The sequence below is a fragment of the Culicoides brevitarsis genome, chromosome 3 (genome assembly GCF_036172545.1).
Source record: "Culicoides brevitarsis isolate CSIRO-B50_1 chromosome 3, AGI_CSIRO_Cbre_v1, whole genome shotgun sequence".
Lineage (NCBI taxonomy): Eukaryota > Metazoa > Arthropoda > Insecta > Diptera > Ceratopogonidae > Culicoides > Culicoides brevitarsis.
Window position 1 is genome coordinate 25,566,533 of NC_087087.1, and position 25,602 is coordinate 25,592,134.

At 26.8% G+C, this 25,602-nt stretch overlaps 2 protein-coding genes across 2 annotated transcripts in view; one reads left to right on the top strand and one right to left on the bottom strand.

Moving 5' to 3' along the window:
• The window catches only part of LOC134833130 (prolyl 3-hydroxylase 1-like), a 145,453-nt gene that overhangs the window by 66,808 nt on the left and 53,043 nt on the right, over positions 1 to 25,602 (top strand). The window lies entirely within an intron of this gene.
• Positions 1 to 25,602, bottom strand: part of LOC134834868 (metabotropic glutamate receptor 8-like) — a 90,639-nt gene that overhangs the window by 45,510 nt on the left and 19,527 nt on the right. The window contains exons 2-4 of the mRNA XM_063849666.1: positions 6,212 to 6,343; positions 1,191 to 1,370; positions 243 to 412 (exon numbers count right to left, since the gene is read on the bottom strand). Of these exons, the coding sequence (XP_063705736.1) occupies positions 243 to 412; positions 1,191 to 1,370; positions 6,212 to 6,343 (482 nt within the window). The remainder of the gene's footprint in view (positions 1 to 242; positions 413 to 1,190; positions 1,371 to 6,211; positions 6,344 to 25,602) is intronic.

Sequence of the window (25,602 nt, forward strand, 5' to 3'; positions counted from 1 at the left end):
GTTCATTTAACAAAGTATGTCAAAGACTTCATCTGAGTTCTATATTATTATTCTTCATCTATATTACAGTTAGATATAAAGTAAAGGTCAAAAGTAAGTTAAAGTGACATATCTTTCTGAAAACAGCAACCACAAAATCACGCTTCACAAAATTGAATTTCAAGTTCCAAATTAACATCTTTTATTGAACATCTTCATCTGAAAAATTAACATCTTCTGAAACAAGACTTTAAATGACTTACCTCACATTATCTTCGTCGACAAACATAACAACAACTCTTGCTTGCGGCTTCGAACTCAAATGTTCGATAATACGATCAAAGTCATCCGCCTTTGCATTTCGCGAGACTTTTTCCGAAACAGCTATGCAAATGCCAAGATTGGCTGCTATCGATATGAAGGAAGAAATTCCCTGAAATGATAAAAAAAACAAATAAATGTCTTATTGTTTGAAACGAGAAAAAGAGAAGAAGAAGAAGCCTCGAAGAAATTAAATTAATTTCTTGTATGGCTTTTCAAATCGAATCAAACTGAAAATTGCGTGTCTCCTATCGACTATAAAAATAAATATTATTTATTTGTGGCATGAATCCGCAAGGAAAGTCATACTGCTTAATAAAGTATCAAAAACAAGGAAGATATTTTGATGGCTCACGGCAACTTTTTTCCCACAGAAAAGAACGCGGAAATTTTATTGCCAAAAAAGCGATATATGAGATTAAAATTTCGATGGCGTAAATATTTTTCGAGTAAAATGAAATTACATCTACGAGGCGTTTGCGTACGTGCAAGAGAGAGCTTCTATTGTTTTATCGAAATTTTATCGTCTTAAAATCGTTTTTTTTACATTTCCTTCGTTTTTTCGCAAAATATATTTTATGTAGGAGGCAAGAGACGGAAAAACAAACACACGACGCGCGTAATAATAATTTTATTATCATTTTTATATCCGTGCCGTTGTTTGTTTTTCTATCATTTTTTTATTTATTTTTGCCAAGAATCCCTGGGCGTATTTGATTTGACGTGAAATAACGCTCACACATAAATTTTTTCCCATAAATTTCTTGCCAGAGCTTAAATTTTTATCTAAAAAAAAAACTATGGGAAAATTATTTCACGTCAAACTTCAATTAGCGTTGAATGCAATTTCCTTTTGTAGATTTTTGGTAAAATGTTAATTAGTCGCTTACCTTTTCGCCGTATTCTCCTTCAACCGCTAACGTGCTCGCGTACCGCCAATTTAGCTGCTTCACTAAGTCCGCCATTGCTTGGGCTTGGAAATTATCCGGCGGAACAACTCGACTGAAATACTCGAAACGTGATTTGTCTGACAACTCAGTGCTTGTTGAGGCGTAACTAATTTGTGGAATCTGTAAATAAAAATCGAGATTTTCAGTTATAATTAATTCTAACGAAATGAGAATATTTGACGTCGTGGTCAATTACGATAATTCACACCTAACTACCCAGCGGGAAAGCTAAGATTTTTTCAGGACCTCTAGGGTTGAAAAAAATTTTTAGTTCTTAATTTAAGAGGTCTTAATAAAATACAATTTTTTTAACGTGTTTTATAGTTTTAATAACTTTTTTGTTCATTTTATTTAAAAAAATGGGATTTTGGTCAAGGAAAAACGATTTTTAATTTTTTTAATTCTGCCGACATTTCGAACAATTTAATTGTTCATCATCAGGGTTATTATTTTAAAATTTTTAAAAAATGATTTTTAAAGACAAAAATTTTTTAGTTATTTTGACGGTTTCAAAAAATAAATGTTTTTGTCTTTAAAAATTATTTTTAATTTTTTTTTTAAATATTTAAAATAATAACATGAACATTTAAATTGTTTGAAATGTCGGCAGAATCAAAAAATTAAAAATCGTTTTTTCTTAACCAAAATCCCATTTTTTTTTTAAATAATTTTTTTTTTACTTTTTTATGGTTTCTGGATATATGTAGTATATTGAAGAGCTTTTCAATATTTCTAAAAAAAAATTAAATGTTAAAAAAAATTTGAAACCCTGATTTTCAACCCAAAGGGTCTTAAAAAAACAAAATGTTTCAAATTGAATTTTTTTAAGGACCTCTCAGATCAAAAATGAGGCTCTTTAATTATTTTTCAATATTTTTAGAGATTTTGTTAATTAAAAATATTGAAAAAATGAATCGAGAGCCACATTTTTAACTCGAAGGAAAAAAATTTGACATCGTATTTTTTTAAAGATCTCTCAGATTGAAAATGAGACTCTCGAACAATTTTTTTTATGTTTTTAATTTTTTTTTTTAAATATATAAAAAAAAAACTTCGAGAGTCTCATTTTCTGATTTTCCTCAGGTTGAAACTCAGAGACCGAAGTTTCCTACAGGGCAATCGCAAATTTTCACCAGATGAGAAGAGAGTTAAGTCATGCATGAATTTGTGTAACAATCGCGTCGTCGTCGTCGCACATCGCATATTATGCATTCTAATGAGGTGCTGATAAATTCAATGCTCGAAATTCAAATAAGCACGTACGTCATCGCCGTCATCTGCGAGCTAACAAAATGCGAGACACAACGAAAATTTGTTACCCATGTTAATCCCGTTAAAAAGACACACAAGACAGAAAAAAAACGTCCGTTAAACCACCTCGATGTCACGCTCATCTTTTCGCTTCATAAAATTTGAGTTTTTATTATTTTTTAGTTAAGCTTCTCATATTTGTGTCATATCGTCAACGCGGAGAAAGAGACACACAGAAGATTTGCAACTCATTTGGAATTTTTATCTTTAAAAAAAAGAAAAATTACTGAAGCAACAACAATTTCCGCAGATTTTCAGCGCTTATGAAGAAGTAAATCTCACACACATCGTAATCGCGAGCAGGGAAAAGAAAATCTCATGCAAGGAAGAAGCGCCATCGAGACAAGGGAAAGATACATAAATTTTTATTAACATTGTCTGCGATATCACACGCGTAATTCCGGGGGATTAGATAAGGAACGGAAAAATGAAGACAGCAGCATCATGACGATGATGTTAGCAAAAAAAAAAGTGAATAAGCGGAAGTTAAGTAATGAATTTGTACTTATTGTTATGAATATGAGTTCAGAGAATGATTTTGTAAATAATATTCAAGGCTGTTAGCTAATTATTTATTAACAAGAAGAAATTAAGGGTGCTCGGCTTTTATTGCGATGTATACGAAACAAATAGCAGAGGAATGTTGTAATAAAACAAAATGAGGATAAATGCTGGAGTTATTAAACAATTTGACTAATTATGGACGATTAGTTTACACCCACGGAAGGTAACTTCTTGATTAATTTGGAGTTTAATGAAATGCTTTCTATTTTAGGAAAAAAGTATATGGAGCAACTTTTTCATAGCAGGTAACTTTATTTGATCTTTTAATTTTGTAAAAGTTTTTCCAAAGAAATTCTTTTCGCCAAAAGCAACTTGAACCAAGGCTTATTAAGATGAAGCAATAATTTATTAACATTCAAATACAAATACAATTCAAAAGAAAACAATTTTAAAACAAACTAAGGCAAAAATTACTGTAAGGATTTCAAAGTAAGAGGTAAGTAAATCACCTTTAGAATCACGCAGAAATGAATACAAAATCTTATCGACGAATCGTCAAAATTCTTATGAAATTATCACCTTTTTATCTCTTAAAAAGATAAAAAAAATAATTCAATAATTCTAAAATTTATAAAATTCAATAATTCAAGATTGATAGAAAAACAAGACTGATGCTATATAAATCTATGGTTGGGTCGTGCATAGACTATTTTAGCTCAATTTTGATATTGAATAACGAGACTGATTTGAATGAATTACAAAAAGTGCAAAACCAAGCTTTAAGATCTCTGACTGAATCAAATCGGTGTACTAGAATCTGTGATATGTTGAAACAAACTGAATTATTGAGTGTCAAACAGAGAATAAACTTTAATGTGCTTGTCCTTACTTATAAATGTGTAAAAGGTCTCTTGCCCGACTACCTAAGAGTAAACATATCACATGTTGGAGACGTTCAGCCATACCTTTTGAGAAGAAACCATCAACTAAGACCATCAAGTAATCTACAAATTAACTCAGTATTTTACAAGGGATCAGCATTATACAACGAATTATCAAAAACCTGTGATAATAGTGAACTAACATTGAATCAATTTAAAAAAGGGCAAAAGATTAAAAACATTAAAATATAGTAAACTAGCCCAAATTAAGAACATGAAAAAGTAATATATCATCTAAATGATGGAAAAAAATACAACAACAACAACAATTATTTTTCTACAGTCATGAGGAAAAATACTCAAACGTATTTACGAAGACAAATTTACAACTTTCTAAACTCATAAAGTCAACAATATCAAAGAAGATCAAAGGAATTATCTGGAGAATCTTGAGGACTTCGAAATCAATCAATAATTTTTCAAAACTGAAATTTTTTGATTTGATTTGAAAATTGATTTAAATCAAAATTAATCCAAATCAAAAAATTTAAGTTTTGAAAAAATTTTGATTGATTTGCAAATCAAATCGAAATTCAAATCATTATTTGATTTGTCTCTTAAAAAATCAGATCATTTTTATAATTTTTTTATTCTCGATTTTGATTTAAATCATACAAGCCTGCTCCCAACAACAATGTTGCTCTTTCAATAAAATTACTCATTCCGTATCTATAAACATTAAGGGTCTATAAAATATGGAATAATTTAATCAAAACTAGCTTTGCCGTCACAACAAACGAAGAAAAAGCGAACTCGTCCCACAAGACAGAGTAAAAAAATCAACGTGCCATCGACAGATGGTCTGTTGTCGAGAATATTGACGAGTTTTAACGAAACAAATCTGAACATTGACGAAATTTTAACAATCGATAATATTAAGTTTAAGATCATATGTTTGTTTAAAGACAGAATCATCAATTTTTTTTCATCAGACAAAAATGAAACCATAGCAGTGTCTGACACATTTTTTTCAAACTTAACCAAGGTCTTAAAAACCTTAACCAGTTAGAGACTCTAAAAACTAAACAAATTCAGTAAATTAAAACGTAAAAGCTATTAATTAAATCGTAAAAGCTTTCTGATATACGTGGAAATCAATTATTTATCACATTGAAACGTTATCTGACATGAATATATAAAGCTCTTTGGTCAACATTCTCTATAAAAATTGATCCATCGCATTTTTAGAGCGAAATTCTTTAAAGTGATTCCAATCGACCTTTTTATATGGCTATTTTACTGAAAGAATTCAGAGAAAAAAAAAGATTCTCAGTAATGTCCATCACATACTTTTCACAACTAATTTTAGAAATTTTCTGACATTCTTGTCGTTTCTTTCGTTACTCGGAATCGGCTCATTACTTTGTCATTTTTTCTGTGGAATTTTATGCTTTCGAACTGCAAGTCAGCCAAAAGCAAAGAAAATAACAATCTGATAAACATTTTTTTCATTATCCTCATTCGGGCGCACAGAGGAATCCACAAAATCCACTAAATCATAATAAAAATGCGACAGAAATATTTTATGATCCGATATTAAAAAGGAAAGAAAAATGTCACAGAGAAAAAAAAACACAAGAACAAAAAGAAGAGCCTAATTCTCTGCAGAAATATCTTTTATTACTTAATTTACTTTGGACGTCGCTCGCTCGATGAACGATACGAAAAATACAGGCAGACAAAATATCTCTTCATTTATCATTCATTGCATGCAGCTACACACCGACACATAAAAATTCTCTCCGCATGCTGGAAAAATTGTATATTTTTCCCTCGAATTTGATGTGTAACGATCATCTTGTGTATGCGAGTGAAATAAATCTGCGCTGCGTCGTGCATACAGAGCGCCTTTTTCGAAAACTAGAGCGAAATTTGCATCAGTACTTATCAAGATTCTGCTAACGAATTGTAACAAAAGAGTTACTCTCGCTCTTTTTTTTTTGTTTATTTTATGCGATGTGGATTTTCAGTTTTACATTTAAATGAATAATTTATTCAAAATCTAACTATATTGTACATTCCCTTGCATTTCTAGTCTTTCACTTAATTGGAAAATATTTCACATTCTGAACTTTCGAGCGATATTTAGGGATTTGAAAATTAAATAAATCCATCAGAAAAATTTGGCTTCTCATAAATTAAAAAAATTTTTCGAATGAGACAGCAAAACTTTTCCCGCAATAAATTTTAAAATCATGAACTTACCTTAAATAGCCGTAAAATGTTTGCAACCATAATTGAAACAACGCTAAATGATGCACCAATTACGCCGGCTACTGGCTTGTGCTTCACAAAAGTTGGTGCTTTGCCGTTCTCGCATTTGTACTCTGACATATCCTGCGAAAAAAGAGAAAAAAATTGTAAAGTTAATATATGAGAACATTTTGCATCGGAGAGAAGTTGGTAGAAAAAACAACAAAATTTATGAGGTAGTTATCAGGAAAATTTATCGTTCTCTGCGAAATGAACAGGTTTTGACATTTCTCATGTTTTGGGATTTGACGTTATTTATTTTTTATTTAAACTGAAGTCGAAATGCAAATTTACTTTTGTTACAAATATTGTTCTTTAATTTATGACGCTTTGTCTTAGTCTCATTATTCATGAAGCAAAGGGAAATTTCTCGTATTTACTTTGAAAAATTGTTATATGTGACAATAATGATATAGTTTAAAGCTAAAATCCAGATTGAAACAAAAGTTTCCATTTTACATATCAAGGATTATGACGTAAAGTAGAATATTATATCATCTGAAAATTTACAGTGAGAAGACTTTTAAAGGGAAAAAATGAATGGAAAGAATTTAATTAAATTAAAATAAATTAAATTTTAATTAATTTAAAATAAATTAATTAATTTTAATTTAATCAAATTAAAAATTTATTAAATTAAAAAATTAAAATTTATTTAATTTAATTATTTATTTTAATTTAATTAAATTCTTTATATTTAATTTTTTCCCTAAAAATTTTCTCATTGTAAATTAAAAGGTAATAAAATATTCTAATTAAATATTAATTTTTATTTATAATCGAATTAAAATAAATTAAATTATTAATATAAATTATTTTTAATATAATTAAATTAAAAATTAATTTATTTTAATTTAATTAAATAATTAATTTTATTTTATTAATTTTTTTTATTTTTTAATTAATTTTTAAATATTTTTTTAAGGTTAAAATATAGTGAAATTTTGGTGAAAAATTAAAAATTCTTTTAAAAAAATTATATTTATATTTCATTAAATATAAAGAATTTAATGCAATTAAAATAAATTAAATTTAATAAAATAATTTTATTTGTTTAATTAAATAAATTAATTTATTTTTTTTTAATTTAATTTAATTTTATTTAATTAAATTCTTATTTGAATTTATTTATTTGAATTTAATTAAATTCTTTAAATTAAAATTTTTCCTTAAAATTTTTAAATAAATTAAAATTTATTTAATTTATATTAATATTCGAATTAAAATAATTTATTAATATAATGAAATTTGAAAATTTTTATTTTATTTATTTTTTTTTATTTAATTAATTTTAAATTTTTTTTTAATAATTAAAAACTTTTAATTAAAATTGGAATTCAATTTTTTAAAGCTTCCGACAAGTCAATAAAAAATCTTTTCACTGTAAATTTTTCAATAAAATCATTCAATATTTGATATTAAATAAAAGTAGAAAGCAAGAGAAAATTGTCATCGGCGACTCTTTCAAAGAGAATCCATTCGACATTCAGCTCGAAACAAGGACAAGCTAATGCATAAAATTTAAATATATCAATCCACTCAATAGCTCTAGACATCCATGACTTTATTTTCCCCGACAAATTATCATAAAACGTCAACCTTGGATGACGAAGATTCAACGAACAATAACATCGACGAAGGAGATCCCGAAGTATATGCTAATCCCGTCATCACAAAAATATTCAAATTTGTCAAAATTGTTTGTGCGAAATGACCATTTGTTGGGGACACGAAATCCGTAATCGATATGCATGGGTGTGAGAAAATGACCACACTTGTTGTCGTGATTTAATCTTTTTTGCATTCGAGAGATTTCCAAAAGTGTTCAAATATTGGCACACACAGAGGATAAACAAGCAAAGATAGAAATTTATCTCTAAATTTGTGGATGTGGGTTTGGAATTCATAGAAAGGACTTGAGGGAGACAAAATATCCCGAAGGCAACAAACACACAAACAACTCGTTATGCAAGGAAATAACCCTAATTAATAGTTACATAATTCCTCTTTTGTGTTTCATTTCGGATGGAAGGAGCGAGAGAAATCTTGTAAAATAACACCCGAAAGCGAGAAAACTATTATTAGGTTACGCACTTTGTTTTTGATATGCTTGAAGTTTGCTTTTTGTTGTAAAACAAAAAAATTGTTGTAGCCTTTTAGCGCTTTTGAAACTTTAAATTGAGTCAAATTTACTATTAAAATTTGAAGTAAGTTTCAAATTCAAATTGAGTTAAAATTACGTTCAATATTTTGTTTGATTTTTTGAGCAAACAGATGAACGAAACTAAGCAAACAAATCCTTTTTTTAGTGCATTTTTATTTTTTAATAAAAAAATCAATTTTGATGGACTTTGAGTCTACAGCAAAAATATTTAAATGTGCACTGGGCCAAAAAAAAAATACATTTGATTTAAACAGAATCTCATAAAAGTTTCTACGAATAAAAATGTATTTTGGGATTGAAAATAATTAAAATTATCAGTTAGTTGTCAAAAAATCTAAAATATGCATTGGGAAAATTTTTAAAATGTGAACTGGGACAAGAAAAATTAAACGAACATTTAAAAAAAAATTTAAATTAAAACAAAAGAAAAAAATAAATGTGCATTGGGCCATTTAAAAAAACATAACAAAAAATAAAATCGAATTGTGCATTGGGTCAAAATTATCTAATAAATAATTGGAAAGATAAACACATTTCAGTTCATCTCCTCGCCAATTTTTTTTCATCATATCGATAGTAGCTCATTTATGTCTACAAAAAAAACCTAAAAAGGCGTTAAATTAAATTTACTTTTTGCCACATACGCTAAATTCTATCGGAAATCGTACAAAGAGACATGATCAAACCTTTCCTCGACAAACGGTTTCTTTTTGAGAATCGACATAATTTGTGACAATCTGTCGAATCAATACCGTCCACTTCAAAAGATGTTTTTCTAAATATTATATCCTTTTTTCTGTGATTTTTTTTTCAATATTGAATTTATTTCTTCAACAAGAAAAAAACGAAAAGAAAGTTTTTCTAACAAAAGAAACGACTTTAAAATGACATCTTATATAAATTTGTTCGTCTTACTCCTAGATTATGTTCCTCCAGGAAATAAAATTAAGTTAATTTAATTTACTGCTTCTTTGTCTGTCTCATAATTTTGTCTGTTTTGAATAATTTTTTCTTCTCTTCGTCTTCCGCTAAATTAAGAAAAGATTTCTTGCAAATAATTCAATGTACACCTTAAAAATATGCTTTTGCATGCTAAAAAAAAGTTGCGTTAACTTTGAATTAATTTTTTTTTTCATCCATGAGGGAGGGAAGGAAGTTATGAATGAAAGAACATGAATAATGAAGATAATTTTCTAACCATTCATATTCATTCGCCATTCAACCATTGACCATAAAAAATAACGTAAAAGAGATATATTTATGAAAAAATGAAAAAAAAGTAAGAAAGACGAGAAAATGATTTAATCTAAGATAATTGCTTAGAAATTTTTCTTAGAAAAATGATATGAATTTAAGATTCTTAAGTTGAATATTTAACAAAAATTTCCCGCCTATTTTTTTTTTTTATTTTTTTCTGATTTTTACCTGAAATATTTAAGAAAAAAAAAATACTAATAAAATATTTTTTTATTTTGAAAAATAAAAAATTCTAAAATTATTTAAATATATATTTATTATGTATTATTTTAATTTTTTATTATTTTTATTTATTAATTTTTTTTTCTAAAATTTATTACAAAAATCTATGTTTGTACTTAAAAGTTATACAACTTAATGAAAGTAAAAACAAAACTTATATTAAATTAATTAAATAATACCTAAATATTAATTAATAAAATTATATTAAATTTTTAAATGAAATTAAATTGAATTTTTAATTAAATAAATTATAAAATAATTAGAATTAAAATATTTCTATAAAAAAAATATTTTTTTAAATGATTTTTTATTTATTAGCAAATTTATAAAAAAAAATAAAATCTATAGGGGAAGATCCCCTTAAGATGGGGTAATTTCATACATGGGGCTATGTTCAAACAGCCATTATCTCCATGTTCCGGATTAAAAATCAAAAATCTAAAAATGTCAAAATGACGGCATTTTTTTCCCAAATGATTTTTTGAACAAAATTTATAAATTTATTTATACCCCATCTTCCCCTACAAATTTTTTAACGCTATAACTCAAGTTCTATTCGAGGAATTTCTTTAAAATTTTTTGAAAAATTTTTATTAGAAATATCGGAAGGTATTCACATAAAAAAAGATAAAAAACGAAAATTTATGAAAAATTTAAAAAACGATATGAAAGTTTCATTCCATACCCATAATACAAAAAAAAATTAATCTTATCTCTTTGAAATACGATAGGAATTTTAATAGGTTCCAATATGACTAATGAAATAGTTTTCCAACAAAATTTTTGATGCCGGCTATTTACCTTCGAGCCAAATCCAGATAAAGTATCATCATGAGAGGGCACAATTTCGTAAAAAGCAACAATAAAAAAGGAAAACATCCAATTATCACCGCATTCAACCTTCTCAACTCAATTCAATCTGTTAACTTTGCATCGTGCTATCACACCAATAAATCTCGACCAAAAAGGTAAATATTCAAACGAATAAAACAAAAGGTAAAGGAGATGGGGCACTCTCTCTCATGAATAAAAACAAACCACCGACAAACAAACAGAAAATCTAAAAAGAACAATATCCTTTAAATTTATGATCATTTTATTGCCGCAACCAACACACGAGGGTATTATTTAACATTTGAATACAAAAAAAAAAATAAAATAAAATCCACAACCACACTAATCAAATTCATGAAGCTCGTAAAAAAAGAGAATTCCCAAGTCAGGTGACGGAAAATACCTCATGCGGATATTAATTCGAACAGTCAGTGAAAAAGGACTTACGACTCACCAAAGGGACATTTTCCAATTTATTTTTATTCACCAACTCACGGATTTTTTTTATTTTTAATGCAAACTCTGCAATTTCTCTTCCTTCTAATTTTTTTTAAACTTAATGAAAAATCAGCAAAAATCCGTTGACAAGATTAATTTGACGCATGTCACAATGACACCTCATCTCATAATCGAGACTGACATGGAAAAAAAAATCAGTGACATTTATTCCTTAGAAAAAAAAAGGATTCATGCAAATTAATATCAAAATATTTTTTTTTATATGTAAAAAAAAAAAGAAAAAAAAATCTTATAAATTTTCCACGACACTTGGTCACAACGGATTTCCACACATAATTTTTTCATTTCATGCAACGTCGACAACAATGTTTTTTCGCTCTCCTTCCCCAAAAAAAAAATGTGGCAAACAATTTTTGGCAGTTTTCCCACTTTTTTGGACAGAAAAAAATTTAATGAGACCAGACGTGGAAAAATAAAACACTTTCATTTTTTCACGAGGATTTTGGAGCGAATTACTTTCTGTTTGATGATGCGGAGAAAAATGTTTATTTCCTCGGACATGGAGTGAAGTAGTAAAGTGCGTTCATTGTCATGATGACTCGTTAAAATTTAAGAGTTATTGACTTGCAGAGGGAAGGAGATTAAATATGTGAAAATGGATTCTAATGAATTATTTATATGTTGTGGTTTTTTGGTTTTATTTTTAGACAGTGAATCTATTTTCGCTATTTCGTTGTCAAGGAATGGCTTTTAAAGCAATTTCATTAATTTAAGAAGAAATGTTGAATTTACGATTTTTTTCAGAATTTTACGAATTTTTCAGAATTTAATTTTTTTTTATTTTAGATTTTATTTTTGATTTTAAAAATTTTTCTTAATTATTTTTTTTTCTTTATTTTTTATTAATTTCTTCAATTTTAATTTTTTTTATTTAAAAAAAAAAAAATTTTTTTAAAAAATAAAATTTTTTTTTTTTTTTTTTTATTCGTTCTGTCATGCTTTCAAAATTTTCTTTTTCAATCTAAATTGCCAACAAAAAAAATCAACTAATTGTCAAAAAATTTTCGCAAATAATTTTGATTTATCAACAAATTTTAAGAGCATCAAAGAAAAAATAAAAATTTAAATTTTTAAAATTTTTTTTCATTTCTTTTAAAAAAAAATTAAAAAAAAGAATTTTTAAGATTTTCACAAAAATTTATATAAAAATAAAAAAAAATCTTTTTTTTAAAATTTTTTTTTTTAAATTTTTTGCAACAATTTAATTGAATTATAAAGTTTTTTTTCAATTTTTTTCAGTTTTTTTAATTTTTGATAGAATTTTTTTGAAAGCTCTAATTTAAAAAAAAAATAAATGAAAATTTTTAAAAATATTTAAAAAAATATTTTTTTTTAACTTCGAAATAAAAATTTATTTTTATCCTAAATTTAAAAAAAAATAATTCATTTTTTTTAATTTTCATAATTTTTCGTTGTGATGATTTTCACAATGAAATCTACCTGACTTTCCACTAAATTAAGCACATTCAACTGAAAAACGCTTATAACACAATAGCTTTGGTCATAACTTTTCATCACGAAAAACCCTTTCTACGTCTCTATTTCTCCATTTTTCCATTGTAGAATTTAAAATAAGTCTGGTTTTTGTGTGTTTTTGACATAATTGGACGATAAGTTCACATAAGTGTACAGTCGAGATGATTTATGGCACATGTTTTAGAGGATTTTTTGGTGAATTTAGTTCATAATAAGCTGTGTCTAGACTTATTTTTGGCTCGCTCTGCCACGAAAAAAAAATTTACACAGAGCAACTTTAATCCCCTTTGTCATAACTTTCAATTGAAAAATTCTCATTGTCCTTTTATGTATTTATTTTTGTTTATATGAATACAAATGCACGACATTTATTTGACAAGTAATCTAAACTTATTTCCTTTGTTGCCGTAGTTTTTGTTTCGACATGGAGACGCCTGGTTTATTTTTAGCTTGATCGTTGCCATAACATTACTTATGCAAACAAATGAATAATTCTGTAACAGGTTGTAAAACATAATTTGTTCGCGTCATGCTTCCTTTTTACCTTTTTTTTTTGCTGTATTTTATTTCGTTTCATAACAGAAAAAATAAAAATGAAATTCAAAGAAGCCACAGAAACCTCAGTAAAAATACATTATTTACCGTTTTGTTCCCGTATTTATGTTTTGCTTCATTTATCGCGCATCACTCGTTTGTTTGTTTGTCACACGAGTGAAAAAAAATATTAAAATTTGTTTATATCCTTTTATGATATGTTTTGAGGGGGCGAAGGCATGATGACATTTGATATTAATGATACGAGAAAAAAAAAAGACAAAATAATATCATAAAGTTATACAAAAACATGTGTCGACTCATGCCACAGTGTTCAAAAAGTCGGGAATTTACCATTAAGGTATTTTTTTTTTTGGGAATAATATTTTTTTAAATTTTATTATAATTTGATTTAAAATTATTTTTTATTTAAATCTAAAAAAAAATTAAATTTCATTAATATTATATTAAATTTAAATAATTAAAATAAATTTATTATAATTTATAATAAACTTAAATAATCATTTTTTTATTTATTTTTTAAATAATTAAATAAACTTTAATTTCTATTTAATTTTTGATTTTATTTAATTTAAATTTAAAGAAAAAAAAATTTAAATTACTGTTTTTTTCAGTTTTTAAGCTATTTAATATTTTTTTTATATTTATAGAAAAAATCAAAAATGTGATTTTTTTAATTTTTTTTTATTTGCATAAAATAATTTCTGTTTTTTTAATAAAAAAATTAAAGAGAAATTAAAGTATTCGAAATTTATTTAAAAAAAACGAAAATAAACGAAAAATTAAATTTAATTTATTAATAAATTATTTAAAATTAAAATTAACTTATTTAAAATTAAATTTAATTTATTTAAATAAATTATAAATTATTATAAAATTATAAATTTATTTAAAAATAAAATTAAAATAAAAAAATTTAAAATAACTTAATTTATTGTTATTTGATTATTTAATTATTTTTTAAAATAAATATTATTCTCAAAATTTTGATTTAAATGAGAATTTTTGAACTTTAACAATGCACTGTGATATTCATTTTTTTTTTGTGGTTTGATGGCGTTGCGATTTGGTTTCATTTCATTTGAAAGTAGAATTAAATTTACGCTTTTTTTAAATAAAAATTTGTATGAATAGTAACCACATGTTGTCACCCACACTTCTTTCTTTGTGATTTTTTAAAATTTATGTGAAAAATTTCACAGCGAGAGAAGTAGAAAGAGAAGCATTCATCAAAAAATAAAAAAAAAGATAAATTTGACGCTGATGACAAAATTTTTCAACAAAGGACGCCATGTGTGAAGCATGAGATGAAAGATAATTAATTTAAAAATCGTTTGTTTACTTAAATTTGATTACTTTTCATTAACTTGTCTTATCGTCAGCGAGACACGCGTGAATTAAGTAACTCGACACAAAAATGATCAAGTCTTTCCCTTTTTTCATCTTCGCATTTCATGAAGTACTCAGTTCATCAATTATGTGTCAAAGAACTTTTGTGCTAGTATTTACTCTTTAAAAGCAAGAAAAAAAAACACTGACAGTCATAAAAGTGTTTGATGCGTATTTTTCTTTCTTTCTCTTTACTTTTTCCCTTTTTTTCGCTTGTTTTTCTTTGAGTAGCGTCATGTGTGTGCGAAGAACAAACAAAACATGGCGAAAAAATTGTCTGTCAATCTTTTTTGCGACGCCAACGAGGACGTCGACTTGTACATATGGAGCGAAAATGATGAAGCAAATCGATAGAGCATGTAACCAGGACAGGATAAGGAGAACGAAAACGCATACCGGAACAAGAAAATAAATAAATGACACTCTTTATATCTCTCGCTATGATGTGCTGTGTGTGAAAGTGTTTATTGATTCATTCATTTTCAAGATTTTTTTTTTCATTAGGTGAATGTAAAAGGTTTCATAACGTTTTAATAATGCATGAAAGAGATGTAATTCGACGAAAGAGGAGGTAAAGGCGGAATGAAAATGAATCAAAATTAAAGTTTATTGCATTGCTGAACGTTTTTTGCTACGTGTTTCGCATTTTAAATGCAATTCTGTCTCAGGTAGTTTAATTTTGTGAGAAATGCTTCTGGGAAATGTTTGAATTAAAGTAAAGAGACGAGAAAATGCAATAATAAAAATAGGTTTCAGGAAAAATTTAACTCAACATTTTTTTCTGGAACTCAACTTTTTTAAAATGCCCATTTTTTGCCCACATGGGCAACTTTTGCCCTTTTGTTACCCAATTGTCCCATTTCATAAGTTAATTTTTATCTTCGAGAATAAATTTAAAGGACATTTGACTCATAAAATATATTTGCCCATTATTGCCCAATTTTTACCCAATCATTGCCCATTACATTTAAATTTAACCCAAAAAGGGCAATTTTCAAGATATTTTTATTCACAATAGTAAAATTTGATTTTTATTTCATTTTAGGGTAAATTTTCATATTTCATAAGTTTTTGTCCTTTAACTGCCCTTTTTGAATTAAAATTGCATTTTGTTTCCCATCTTGCTCAAAATTTTGATCTTTAGGGGCAAATTTTTATAATTCTCAGTAAAAATATATTTGAGCCCTTTCAGTGCCCCATTTCATTAATTTTTGTACTTTGAAGGGTAATTTATCAATTAACGGGTTCAAAAAGAATTTTTCTAAATTTTCTTACTGATTTTATTAATATTGACGAAAAAATTTTATGAACTTTAATTCCGTATATAAAAATTCTTAATAAATTAATAAAGTTGTTTCATGAATCATAAAATATTATTAAAAACCGAAAGAACCAAACTTTAAACCAGAAATATTTTTAATTAAAAACACACAGAAAAAAAACTTTATTTTTTTTCATTTTTAATCTTTGCTATGAATTTTTAAATCCAAAGCCATCTGTGACAAGTTCACAAAGGATTACGAGACCAATATATGTTTATTAACAACAAAGTTGTCGTGTTCTGTGGGGAAACTCGAGAAAAACTTTAATAAAATCGAGACAATGAAAAGGTAACTTAATTAAATTACCATAAATAGTTTGCAAAATTTCCATAAAATTAAATAAAGAAACTTTTTTGTTTCATATTTTCCATGTCAGAGTTTACATGAATAGCATTAAAAGTTATGATTTTTTTCTCCCGTCTGTTCCCTACTTTTCATTGTTAAACATCAAATAAAATCCGAATAAAAAAAAATTTTCAACAAAAAAAAAAACGTTGGCAAGGATGAAAAGAATAATAAAAAAATAACTTTTTTTTCCTTTTCTTCCTTGTATTATTTAACTTTTTCATTTTTTTTTCTTTATTCAAGGAACCTTTTTTTAATTACCTTTTGCGTGTTTACGAGTTTATCAAAACTTTTGATTATTTTAATATTAGCAAATTATTAATATTTAATTTTTTCATTAGTCCTTCTTTTGTTCTTCTTTTTTTCTGTTTTGCACGCGTTCGCGTAAATAATAATTATAAGCATGTTCTGTTTAATTAGCAATAAAAAGAGCATCCATTAAATTTTATCTTCGCGATAAATTTATGAAATTTGAAATTTTCATTATTTTTGACACTTTTGAGCAAAGTTTGCATTAAAACATCAAGAAAAAAAAACTTTTTTCAACAAAAAATAAATGCAAATTCATGACAATTTGAATAAATGTAAAATCAAATCGTTTTCTTGCCTCTTGTAATAATAAAAGAAATGAAAGAAAAGAAGAAGAAAAGTATAAGTTTAAGTATTCATTTTAATTTTATTCATCTTTCGTCCTCCAAAAAAATTTTTTTTTAACAAAAAAAAATATTGTACGAGAGAGAAAAATAATTGTTCAACTTTTTTTATACAGTAATTAACAACACGATAATTGAATGTTGAATAAAAACAACGAATAAATGACAGACATAGCGAAAGAGAGAAAAGAGATTAATTCACTCTCAAAATACAAACAGCAAAAGTACTCTGAAAGTTTTAATTAACGCTAAGAGAGAGACGAACAAAGTTTGGTGAAAATGGAATGAAAGCAGCTTATTAACAAGTTAACGGTCATTTAGCTTGCAACAGCAATAAAAAGTAATATTTGTTTAATTTTCTGTGTTCAAGAGTTGTTTTCAAGAAAATGTCAAAAGTGGCAAAAGGGGAGATAAATGGACAAATTGGTGACAGAAGAAATTGGATGAAAAAAAGTTTTTCAAGTATTTTTGTTCATAGTTGGGTGATTTTAGTAGGTGTTGAGGAACTTGAATAGAAAGAATTTTTTTAAAGTTAAGAAGTTTGATTGAAATTTTTAAGAAAAATATGTTTTTACGGTTTTTTTAAGTAAAAGGGCAGCAAGTGGGCAATAAAAGGGCAAAATGTTTTTATTTGCGGTTAAAATTTTTGTTTTAAAATAAAGTTTAAAAGTAATGAAAAAGGGCAAATATTTTTTTTTGATCATTTCGAAACCTAAAAGATAAAAAAAATAATTAGATGGGCAATAAGTGGGCACTTTTTTAAATTTAAAAATTTTGCTGGAAAATCATATTTTTAGACATGTGGGCAATCAAAGGGCAATATGGGCAAATTTATACCCAAAAGGGCAGCAAAAAAACAAAAATTAAACTGCAAAGCGCTAAGTCTGAAAATTGCTTTTCTGGAATAAGTTTTAATGGAAAATGTAACAAAAGGGCAAAATTGCCCTTTTAGATAAAAATTTTAGAGAGATGGGCAGAAAAAGGGCTCACGATTGTTTTTTGAACTCTAAAATTGCAAAATTACCCTTCAATATCAAAAATAAGTTTTATGGGCAGTAAAAGGGCAAAACATTAAATAATTGCCCAAAAGGGCAATCTAAACGTAAAAATTCAAGCCAATAGTAGAAATCGGAAAACCTTTGGAGATAATTATTTTTATATCAAATTGTTGCTTTTTCCAAAGGATAATAGAAAAACTTATTTCAACTTTTACATTTTCGATGCATTTCCTGACAAACTTTTTTTTTCGAAACTTTCGTTAATAATTCGACTGTTTTCCTTCACAAACAACATTTATTTACCGAAAAACTTTTGAACGAAAAAAAATATATATTCTCTGATCACGTTTGTCTTTTTGCAGTTTTTATCTCTTTTTTGTTGTTTTTTTTTCTATTCGTCATCGTCTGAAATTGTTTGTCTTTCGCCATAAACGGAAATGCCTTTTAAAAATGTGCGTGAATAAAATTTTTCGTTGTCCATTAAAAGCATGTTTTATGTTATTTCTGTCATGTCTCTCTTCTCAATTTTCTGTTCATCATACATGCATTCACATATTTCTCGGAAAGTGGGCTGGCGAAGGAAATAAAAATGGAAAAACAATTTAGCAGAAAATGATGAATACAAATTAGATGTAAAATAAATGATGAACGCATTTTGCTGCGATGTTACAGCGGCGAATGAAAAGAGCACTAAGCTTTCCTTCTTTTTTCGTTGCTGCGATGTGAAGAGCAATAAAAAATAAAACAAATAAGAAAATTTCGTCCCATTTTTATTTATTCGATGCCGCGCGTTACTTGAGACGAGGGTGAGTTACTTCAACTTTAGTCTCGAGCTAATTTATCATTCATGTGACAGGACGTTTGTTTCTGCACCGAAATGATGGGAACGAAACAACTGAAGTGTTATTTTATTTTTTTTTGCAAGTGCAAAAATAACCGAGAAACGTGGAATTTTATATCATGATGATGATCAACTCTCGTGATATTATTTGTCTCCGTAATGCTTTTATTTGATGTGGGAGCATGCCACAAAAATTTACTTCAAAAAATTTAAAGTTTCTGAATAAAAAAATAAAAAAAAATGTTCCATTAAAGGATTATTCTTTTTATTTTTTTACGAGAAATAAAAGAAGAAAAGCAAAAATAGTCGTGCAACAAAGTTTCTTCTGGTATTTCGACTTTTTTTTGTGAGATTGATTGATTTCGTAGATAATTTTTTTCCTTTTAAAAGTTTTTGTCGTTCAAATGATCAAAGTTTGGCTGCTGATTGATTAACAAACCGTGGAAATGAATTTATTGTGAAAATTAGTCGTTTTGCAAATTAAATAGTTTTAGGAGGCATTTAATTTTTATAAAAAATTGTTTAATTCACTTAAAAAATAATTATTTAAAAATAAAATAATTTTATTAAAAATTAAATTAATTTAAATTAATTAATAAAAAAACAAATAATTAATTAATTAAAAAAATAAATAAAAAAAATTAATTAATTAATTAATATATTATTTAATATTTAAAAAAAAATCAAAAATTCAAATTTATTTCAAAATGATGTCAAAATTTCTTAAATTTAAAAAATTTTGACATTTAATTATTTTTGAGTTATTTTGAAGATTTTATTTTTAAATAATATAAAATTAAAAAAAAAATAATTTTTAAATATTTTTTCTTTTAAAAAAATTTTCAACATTTTTCTTTTTATTTTCAATATTTAGAAATAGAGGGCGCTTTATCAAATGTGTTTTCAACATTTTTTCACTGGAAAAACTCTTTTTCGCCTGAGAAATCGTTCTTGTTGAAAAATAAAAATCCATTTAGAAATAGAGGGCGCTGTTATCAACATGTGTATAAAACTTACGTATCCCATAGATACAGAATCATAAATTCGTCAAAATCATCACAAACCCTTCACTGATTTGAAAAACTCATCTTTCATCGCCTCTTTTTTCCGTCGATTGATTTTCCCTTTTTTTTTCTTCTATAATTCTACATGTCTCATGTTTCTTGTTGATGAAAATAAAAATCCATTTCACATGGGGACGAATGAGCAAAAGGATGTATGGAAGACGAAACCATGTCATAATTAACCTTTCTCGATAGGCATTTGACGGATCTAATTTAGAAAAGGGGATCGACAGCTCACGTTGAGCAGCAAAAAAAAAGGAACGCAAAAAAAATATCACTCACACAACAAAAACAGATATTTCGCACCGAATGCATGGCTCGAATGTCAAATATCTTATTTCACACATGGTTAGATAGGAAGCGTCAACACACGGCATTCATTTAATCATCATCTATTATTATTTATTTTGCTGCGTACTTGTGTCTGTGTGTGTGTGTGGGAGAAAATGTGCGGCATCGACATGAAAAACGGTCTAAACAACCTTTGAATAAATATCAAGTTATGAGCTGTTTTTGTTGATGTTGTTATTTGTGTTGCGCGCTGAGACGAGATGATGGCTTAGGTGACCTGGATAAATAAAGAGGGTGTTTCAGCCAGTAGCTATTAGTTAAAGGGCGACAAGTAGAAATAGATATGAAGTTGTCTTTCACGGAATGAACAACTATTTTGCATTTTGACGTCATTAAATGATTGTTTTCTATTTTTACCGAGAAATTTTTACTTTTTGGTACTCATTTTAATTTTTTGTTATCCTAATTGAAACTTTTTAACTCCTCATTGAAATTTTTTTACTCCTTATTGAAAAGTGTTACTCCTCATTGAAAATTTTTTACTCTTCATTGAAAATTTTTTACTCCTTATTGAAAATTTTGTACTCCTTATTGATTTGTTTTACTCCTCATTGAAAATTTTGTACTCCTTATTGATTTGTTTTACTCCTCATTGAAAATTTTTTACTTCTTATTGAAATTTTTTACTCCTCATTGAAATTTTTTTACTCCTCATTGAAATTTTTTACTCCTCATTGAAAATTTTTTACTCCATATTGAAATGTTTTACTCCTCATTGAAAATTTTTTACTTCTTATTGAAATCTTTTACTCCTCATTGAAATTTTTTTACTCCTCATTAAAAAATTTAGTACTCCTCATTCTCATTTCCTTACTCCTCATCACTCACAAATCAATTTTCTTGGTCCTTCAAACTAAAGAATCTTTTTCTCATCGAATTGCGATAAAATAAATCAATGAACAGAAGATTTCCCTTCTCGTCTGGTTTCGTTGCATGAACAAACGGAAGTATTAGCATAATAAAAACGCGTGTCTAACATTATCTTTTCTTGCATAGGGGCGCACTAATGGAAAATCGTACACGAGAGTCAACTACACAAATTGATGGATTGTGTCAAAGTTCGCAAAAATCATTTTTTCCCATTCATTCATGGGAACTAGAACTAAATAGTCATCAATCAAAGTGGCAAAAAAAAACCTATACACAAAATCAGCCTTTAATAAATAAATAAATCAAAGTAGGTGATGAATGAATGAGTTCGCTACAAAAATCGATACGGATACAGGTTCAGATGTACAAAAGTGAGAGATAAACAGCGAAACAATGGACATCATCATTAGTGTCAGCGGTAATTTAATATTAATCATGTAATTTAAGGTATTAATTAGATACATTTTTGCTCTTGGCTGAGTGACAGGTAGAAAAAAGCGCAATTTAATGCAAGAGACAAGCGAATGGGCAGTTATCATTTTCACAAAGGTTTACCTTTATTCATTCCTTGAAGATATGACAAAAGTAAAATAACCAGAAGCGAAGGAAATTTCAAAGGAAATTATTGACTTTTAATATTTGTCACATACAGAAGATTATTGAAATTTAAATATTTGAAATTCCAATAATAAAAAATACGAAAAATATTAAAAGCTTCAAAAAATATGAAAATTATTAAAAATTAAGAAGACTTAGATAGTCAATGAAAATAAATTCAGAAAATAAAATATTTTTCAAGAAAATTTAAAAAAGATTATTTATTATATTCAAAAATTTTAATTAAAAATTTAATTTAAAATAAAAAATAAATTTAATAAAAAACAAATAAATTTGAAATAATTTTATTTTAAAATGTAAAAAAAAATAATTTAAATCAAATATAATTTTATTAAAAAAAATAAATTTAATTTAATTAATAATTAATATAATTTAAATAAAAAAAAAAGAAAAAAAATATATCATTAAAAAATATGAAAATTATTTTATTAAAGCTTTCATTAAAAAGTCAAATTTTTCAATATGACAATTTTTCGCTTTGCGGAACTTGTTAAAAAAAGATCGAATCAATTTTTTATGCTGATTTTATCTCAAAGGTCCAAGTTCATTCATTTTTTTCTCTTTGCTATTTTTGTATACCAAAAGCATCAGTTATTTATTATCGTCTTATCTATTCTTTATTGTTTTCATTTTTTCTCTCTTCCTCTGTCTCTTTTTCCTCTTTATTTTTCTGCAACGCACGTTTCTCAATCGAAAAAAAAATCCTTCAAAATATTTTCCGGCAACAAAATTATCACAAAACATCATTTTTTTTCTCTCCCGAGGGTCTCGACATAATAAATATGAAATTCATGGAAAAGCGATACGAAAGCCCTTTGAACAAAATAAACATGCGCGTGACTTGGAAACCGTCATTTATTATCGCCGGGCAATCCTAAACTGTTTTAAATCGCTTTGCCTTTTTATGTCACGAGAATCATTTTTTGTGCCATTTTTTGTCTTGTTTTGCTTGAACTTCATAGTGAACACTTGTCCGGCCTTAATGTAGAAAATGATTAAATGATGTTCTTTCGCCCTGTTTGCCTTTTAACGAGATTTCATGGTTTGCTGAATTTTTTGTAGCAACTTTTGGCCGTAAATGCGAGTAAGGGCACAAAGTAAATGAAACAAAGAGCGGAAACCGCGATTTAAAATTAACTTGTTACCATAATTGTGTTAAAAACAGTGAAAAGTTGTTTGTTTCTCGCTTTAGAAATGCACAAAGGGCATCAGAAGCAAAGAAAGTTCGTATAAAGTGGTTTCGTTGCTTTTTGCAAAAGAGTAAAGGTAAAATAATGGTTTTTGAATTGAACTTATTAAGGCGCATTTTGATGTTAAAGGACTTATTTTGTATAATTTTACATTTTTGTACTCCTCAAATATTTTTTAACTAATTTTATAATCAATTATGACAATTTTAACTTTTTGGTACTCCTCATGCACAATTTTGTACTCCTCGTGATTTAAAATTAGTTTTTGTTCATTTTTTTTTATTTTCTTGTTTCAATTGCTTTACTTTTGTATACTCCTCATAATTAAATTTTTTATTTACTTCAATTTTTCGAAACTCCTCATTTCAAAATTTAACACTCCACATTGATTTTTTTCCATAAAAAATTCAAAAATTTTTATTTGTGTATTCCTCATTTCACAATTTAATACTCCTCATAACTGAAAATTGATTTTTCGCTCCAGTTTATCGATTTTTTTCAATTTTGTACTCCTCTTTTCACAATTTGATACTCCTCATAACTTAAAATTGATTTTTCGTGTCAAAAATTTAATTTTTTTCATTTTTGTACTCCTCATTTTAAAATTTAATGACACTCATAGCTAAAACAAAACTTTTATTCCATTATGTTTTCTTCGAAATGCGTTAAAAATTCAAAAAGAGCTTTTCTTCTGTTTTCCAAGTACTCAACATTTTAATTACTTCCTTTTACCATTAAATAGTTCGCTTTTTTGATTAACTTTTACTCCTTTTTTCTTACACCAAAGGAGCCATAATTACATTATACATGTTGATACTTTACCGATGAATGCAAAGCGGTGCCTTTCTAATGTATTTAAATGAGTACCTCGTTGCTCATGGAACATGTCGATGTGTAAGGATTGATTAAGAAGTTACATGGAACCGCATGTTGTTTGTAATAATCTCACGCTAATAGAAAAACGTCTTCAGAAAAGACATACATGGAAAACTTAATGAAAAGATATGTTTTGCTTAATTAAATTTCGTTTTCTCTCGCACGCTCGTTTTGGTTTGATGAAGAGGCGAAAAAGTCTTTGCGTGTGGCGTCACATGAGGCAGATGATGATAAACCACTTAATATTCCTGTAGTGATTTCGTGGGTAATTTGTTATTATTAGAAACATCAGAGTCAAAGTATCAGGCGTTTCCTCGTTATTTGAGAACGTGTCGAGTTTCAGATTCAGTTGAATTTAATTGAGTTAAGTACTTCAGATTAAGTTTAAATAGTGGTTAAAAAGGAAAATTCTTAATTAAAAAAGTCTTGTAGACATTTTAAAATTTTATCCCAGTGCGCATTTTTGAATTTAAAAAAAAAATAATAAATAAAATTTCTATAAATTTGACCCGATGCACATTTTAACTTTTTTACCCAATGTACATTCAAAATTTTTACCCAATGCATATTTTATTCAAAAATTTTGACCTAATGCATATTTATTTTTTTATCAAATACAAATTTAAAAATTTTTACCCAGTGAACATTCAAATTTTCTTTACCCAATGCATATTAAAAATTTTGACCCAATGCATATTTATTTTTTTTATCAAATACAAATTTAAAAATTTTTACCCAGTGAACATTCAAATTTTCTTTACCCAATGCATATTAAAAATTTTGACCCAATGCACATTTTTTCCTTAATTAATAAGTTAATAGATAAAAAAATTAAAATTTGGTTTATTTGAGTTTTAAAATAAAATTTTTGTTGAAAATTTAACAGTTCTCATATTTTTTTTACAAAAAATTTCAAATGTAAGTTTCATTAAATTAATTGATAAATTTTATCTGAAAATTTTGATTTGAAATCTGTTCACCAAAACTATAAGTCGTATAAGTTTTCCAGTTCTCTAGACATGTCTTCATGTAATTTAATTAAGTTACTGACTTATTAGTAGAAGCAAACAAACCGCGATCTTCTTTTGTTGTTTCTCACCACACACGAAGAAAACTCAAAAGTTTTCAATTATTCGCAAGATAAATACAGAAACTCTCTGTTCTGTTCTGCAAGTGATAAACGAACGCCTTTCCGATGAACAATGATGATGATGCGATGACGATGATGAATTTCTTAAGAAATTGAATTCTATTGAATTCATTTCAATTTACATATTTTGCCTCGACTCGTATTTAAATGTTGGAAATTTCCTTCGTGCTTCGTAGCAAAAAAAAATCGGAGAAAGTTAAATATGCGAACAGATGGCGGCTGTTGGAATGCGATAAAAAGGGATCGAACACGAATGAACCAATGAAAATATTGACAACTGGAGGATTTTTTTGCATGTCAAAGGTGAATTATGTTTGAAAATTTTTCCTTTTTTAATCCGTTAACGAAAAAAAATTTGAATGGAGACGCCTTGTCCTTGTCTCGCCTGGCAATCTAATTAAGTGTTGACGACTTAAAATCCTCAATGAAGTGTAAAGTGCGTCATGGTAACAATAAAAAGCAATTCAGCACACGTGCGTTCCTTCCTCTCGTTATAAAACTAATTTAACAAGTCCCAAAAACTACTAATATCAAATTAGCAAAGTACGTGCTTCCTGCTTGTCTTACAACCTTTTTGTCTTTTCCGCTGTACTGCTTCTTTCCTTGATGATCATCAAAATTTCAGGCAACAGAAGAAAAAAAAAGTTTT